Below are 5,320 nucleotides of genomic sequence, written 5' to 3' on the forward strand. Positions count from 1 at the left end.
CCCCCCTCTCGCTCCTCCGGCTGCGCCCGCCGCCCCCCCATGGCTGCGGGCCGCGCTGCGGGCCACCAGCCTGGGCGCCCCCTCGCTCCTCCGGCCTGGCCGCGGCTGCCGGGCCGCGCTGCGGGCTGCCAGCCTGGGCCCCCTGCCCCCCCTCGCTCCTCCGGCCCGGCTGCGGCTGCCGGGCCACCAGCCTGCGTCCCCCCTCGCTCCTCCGGCCCGGCTGCGGCTGCCGGGCCGCCAGCCTGCGCCCCCCCTCGTTCCTCCGGCTGCTTTTGGAAAGGCCGGGGAAGCGGCTGCTTCCCCTGCACCCCGCTAGCTACGCTAGTGACTGAATGACCCATCCCAGCTGGGGATGTTCCAGAGACTTGCTTTGAACCTGCAGTTTATTCTATCACTACTACAAGCCTGAAACAAGAACTGTGCCATTACTGTATGTAATTGATTCCATTTAACCAATTCTAACTCTCATCTCTATCTTTTTCTTTTATCAATAAACCTTTAGATTTTAGATTCTAAAGGATTGGCAACAGCGTGATTTGTGGGTAAGATCTGATTTGTATATTGACCTGGGTCTGGGGCTTGGCCCTTTGGAATCAGGAGAACCTTTTTTCTTTTACTGGGGTATTGGTTTTCATAACCATTTGTCCCCATAACGAGTGGCCCTGGTGGTGATACTGGGAAACTGGAGTGTCTAAGGGAATTGCTTGTGAGACTTGTGGTTAGCCAGTGGGGTGAGACCGAAGTCCTCTTAGTCTGGCTGGTTTGGTGCCTTAGAGGTGGAAAAACCCCAGCCTTGGGCTGTAACTGCCCTGCTCTGAGCAATTTGTCCTCAATTGATACTCTCAGTTGTGTCCCGCCAGAGGCAGCATCGTTACACGCTGCTGGCAGGGAAGGAAACGGGGCTCCTGGGGAGGAGGGGGAGGGTGGAGAGCAGGTGCACTCCAGGGGGGGGCACTCACTGGCATACAGCGCGTGGCTGTCCTCAGCATCGCAGCTGGAGCGGAAGCTGGCCAGCCCGTAGTCCGTGATCTTCAGCACGAAGCGGCTGTCCACCACGCAGTTGGAGGACTTGAGGCTGCCGTGGTGCCCAATGATGCTGTTGTGCAGAAAGGCCATTCCCTGTGCCAGACAGACGCTGCTGAGACATCGCCCGTCGGGACCCCTGGGGCTTCCAGACCAGGAGACAGCCCCGACCTACCCCCCCAGCCAGAACCTGGGGGCACCCCATCGGGGCAGAAACTCTACCCCCTACGGCCCAGGGGGCACAAGAGCTGGCATGACCCAGCCACGGCTACCCAGGGGTCACCAGCAGGGAAAGCGCCAGCGTCCCACCCTGGCCAGCGGGCTGGTGCCACGGGGCTCCACACTCCCTGAGGCACCGAGAGCAGGGACAGGTGGTTCCCTGGCACCTTCCCTAGTGTGGGGTGGGGCCTAACAGGGTTCTCCCCCCCCCACCCCAGCACCAACACCACAGCCCAGAGCAGGGAGCGATGCCTGCAGGGCCGGTGACGCTGTCTGGCCACGGAGCTCCCTCACCCCAGCGCTGCTCCCCCAGTGCTAGCAGGGCCCCAAGCACGAGGAGCCAGACCCACAGGTCCAGGGCAGAGAGGAGCCCCGCCCCACGCTCTCCTACCTTCACAATGTCGTTGATGAGCGAGTAGCGGAACATCCAGTCCAGGTTGATGCTCTCGTTCTCCAGGATGTCCTGGGAGGAGCCGGAGAGGGAAGTGTGTCAGGTGTGGGCTCTGGGCACTCCAGCCAAGCCACCCCCAGCCAGGCCCTCTCCATTGGGCAGGTGGGCCACACCCCATGGGACACTCCAGCCACCAGCACCATGACCCCCCCTCGTGGCCCCGTGCCAAGGCCCCCAGCCCCTGGACACAGCAATCCCCGCGCTGAGAGACGGCGCTGCATGGGGTTTCTCTTTCATAGATTCACAGAGCGCCAGGTCAGAAGGGGCCATTAGATCCTCTAGTCTGAACTGCCGCAGAGCACAGGCCGTTCCAGTTCCCCGCATACCCCTGTACAGAGCCCACCGACTGCGTTTGGCAAAGCATCTCCCGGAACGGCTCCTGGGTGTGAAGGCCCCGAGATGGAGAAACGCCAGGGCCCTTGGCAGTCTGATCCAGTGGTCAGCCACCCTCACTGATGCTGTATTTCCAAGCTGAATGTATCTGGCTTCAGCCTTCAGTGCCCAGGGTTTGCTGCCTGGGAAGGTCCTTACGCGCTGTCAGCAAGTCACTGCTCAGTCTTCCCTTTGCTATGAAGCAGGGAGGTGATTTTACCTCTCTACAGCACTGGGGAGCCCGATACCAGATACTGCGTCCAGTTCTGGTGTCCACATCTTGAGCCGGATCTTGGCGAGGGGGCAGAAAAGAGCCACAACAATGATTCGAGGGCTGCAGAAAATACCTGACAGTGAGAGACTTAAAGAGCTCAGTCCAAACGCTGGCGAGTGCGCGATCAGCGTGTAAACACCTTCACAGACGGAAAATCCTGGGCACCGAAGGGCTCCCAATCTAGCAGGGAAAGGCAGAACCACCACTGATGGCTGGACGTTAAAGCCAGACAAATTTCAATTGGAAACACGGCTGCTGAGGCATGGGAACTGACTGCCATGGGCAGTGGTGGACTCTCCAGCCCTTCGTGTCAGCAGATCAGCCCCAGAGGCCTTCCTGGAAGATGCTTTAGTCAAACCCAAGTTCTGGGGCTCAGTCCCAGGTAACTGGGGGGATTTCGCTGGCCTGTGCTCTGCAGGGGGTCACTGTCAGACTAGCCATTTAAACTCGACGAGTACAGGAATGTTCTTCACGTTGTACATTCTCATTGACATCGTTTGCCAGCAATACCTAGTTCGCCTGGGGCAGGGAAGGGAAGGGGTGGGGGCAGAGCAGGGGCAGGGGCCATGGGGAAGGGGCAGGGGCGGGGTGGGGCGGAGCAAGGGCGAGAAGAGGCAGGCACGGGGCAGGGAAGGGAAGGGGCGGAGCTGGGGCCATGGGGAAGAGGCGGGGCAGGGGCTGGAGCAGCACGCAGCTGCGCAGGGCACCAGGAAATGTGGTGCCCCAAATCTCCTGGTGCCCTACGCAGCTGCGTACTTTGTGTATGGGTAAGGACGGCCCTGACGGGCTCTTCGCCAGAGTTTCCCTCTTTCACAGTCGTGGGATCATTTTTGGCCAGCCAATAAACTCTGCTTTCAAAATTCCCACTTTTCATTCACATTTTTCTGTCTAAATTTTTCCTCCCAATAAATTTTACTCATAATTTTCCTCTGGGTTGGGAGAAGCCCTTCTGAAGCAGCAAGTACTGATCTCACTGTCCTCCGCTTGCTCGTACTGAAAGTGGTCAGGTCTCAATCACTGGTCCCTGGGCAACCACCAGCCTCCACACCAGTGATGAATTCATCTGCACCCGTGCTGGGTGTAACACCTTTCGTCTTAGAAAAGCATCATCTAGAATGTCTAGAAACTGCTGATCTTGTACCACGGGCGGCAGGAGACCTCCCGACTGACGTCACCCACAACAATGCATTTTTTCTTTCTGCACGTTGCAGAGAGGTGCCTAAGGAGGAGTTCATCCTGCTCTCTTGTTGGGCCAGTGCTCTGTAACAGACCCCGCCAGCCCCTTTCCTGGGCTCTGTCGGCCACCGCAGCCTCTCCAGGGGTCACCGCCCAGTAGCAAGCGAGCCGGCGGCATGCCCAGCCCCCTCACCTGCAGGCTGCCCCGCGGGCAGTACTCCGTCACGATGCAGACGTTGGGCGGGTCGATGCAGGCGCCGATGAACCTGGTCAGGTGGTTGAACTGGATGTCCCTCATCTAGGGCCGGAAACAGAAGCAGGGACCCATCAGAGCCCTGGCTGGGTAACCTCGCACCACCCAGGCTGGGAGGGGATGGGGCCGGTCTGGGTGTCCGGCGACCAGCGCAGTCGCTGCAAAGCCCTAGGCCGCAGGCACTCTGGAATCAGAGCCTCGCGACATGCTTGACGCTAGCACAGCGACGGCCGTTCCTGGGCCTCGGCTCAGGCCCTGAGAGCCAGATTCGGGCTGGATGATAAAATGGGGCTTGTGGAGTCCTGGGCGGAGCAGGGAGGTGGGTGCATCTGCACGTGTGCGTTGCTGCCTGTGTGCCCCCCCATGGACACACGTGTCCCTGATGTGTCTCTGGCACCTGGCGCCACGTGAGACCCACCAGGCTCCACAAGGCACCTGGTTGTGAGCTGAGCACGGCCAGGGCTCTGAACCACGCCACACTCAGCCAGTGCTGGGGCAAGCTGGGAACCCCCCCAGCGTCGCTTCACTCCTGCCCCAGCACAGACCCCTGGGCCCTCCATCGCCTGCCCAGCTCCCCAGTACATACGTGTTTGAGTTCGAAGAGCACCTGCCTCGTCAGCTCGATCCGCTTCTTATTCACATGCTTGATAGCCACCACGTTCCCCTGGGGGCCAGGGACAGGGACAGGGTCAGCGCCGCACGGGCGGGAAGTCAATGCAAGGGGACGGGGCAGGCGCGGATGCCTTTTGAACACCACGTTCCCCTGGGGGGTAGGGACAGGGACAGGGTCAGCGCCACACGGGGGGGGGCTCAATGCAAGGGGACGGGGCAGGCGAACGCCAGGGACTCACCTTGAAGTGGCCAGTGTTGGCGAAGATCTGGTACTTGCCGTGGGCCGTCATCAGGGAGCCGTAGCTGGAGCCGCGCTGGAAGGGAACAAGGCAATTAGGAGAGCATGGTAGGGAGAGTGGGGGGCAGGGTGTGGCCTGGGGGCGCTCTAGGCCAGGAGCCGGCAGGAGGGCCAGGGGCTGGCTTGGTGGGGACCTCGAGGTGATGGGTGAGTTAGAAGAGCTACGTGGGGATGGCTGGGGAGGTGACAGGGGATAGTGCATAGAAAGGTTCTGTGGGGGATGGCTGAGGGAGTGTATAGGGCATGGCACAAAGGGTAGGGCTCTACAGGGGAGGGGCCGAGGCGTAGGGGCTCTATAGGGAAGAAGCTGAGATGTAGGGGCTCTATAGGGGAGGGGCCAAGTCGTACAGGCTCTATTGGGGAGGGGCCGAGGCATAGGGGCTCTATAGGGAAGAATCCGAGGTGTAGGGGCTCTATAGGGGAGGGGCCGAGGCATACGGGCTCTATAGGGGAGGGGCCAAGGTGTAGGGGCTCTATAGGGAAGAAACCGAGGCGTACGGGCTCTATCAGGGAGGGGCCGAGGCGTAGGGGCTCTATTGGGGAGGGGCCAAGGAGTATGGGCTCTATTGGGGAGGATGTGATGGAGCAGGGTGGATTTGACCTGGGAATGTAGCCTGGGAGTTACATTGAGCTACCTGAGCT

The 5,320-nt window shown here is 60.7% G+C and overlaps 1 protein-coding gene across 1 annotated transcript in view; it reads right to left on the reverse strand.

The window, feature by feature from the left end:
- Window positions 1-5,320, reverse strand: part of NPR2 (natriuretic peptide receptor 2) — a 26,102-nt gene that overhangs the window by 7,273 nt on the left and 13,509 nt on the right. The window contains exons 8-12 of the mRNA XM_026658209.1: window positions 4,620-4,694; window positions 4,355-4,432; window positions 3,709-3,813; window positions 1,634-1,705; window positions 960-1,119 (exon numbers count right to left, since the gene is read on the reverse strand). Of these exons, the coding sequence (XP_026513994.1) occupies window positions 960-1,119; window positions 1,634-1,705; window positions 3,709-3,813; window positions 4,355-4,432; window positions 4,620-4,694 (490 nt within the window). The remainder of the gene's footprint in view (window positions 1-959; window positions 1,120-1,633; window positions 1,706-3,708; window positions 3,814-4,354; window positions 4,433-4,619; window positions 4,695-5,320) is intronic.

Source organism: Terrapene carolina, unplaced genomic scaffold, assembly GCF_002925995.2.
Source record: "Terrapene carolina triunguis isolate 2854851 unplaced genomic scaffold, T_m_triunguis-2.0 Scaffold408, whole genome shotgun sequence".
NCBI classification, from domain to species: Eukaryota; Metazoa; Chordata; order Testudines; family Emydidae; genus Terrapene; species Terrapene triunguis.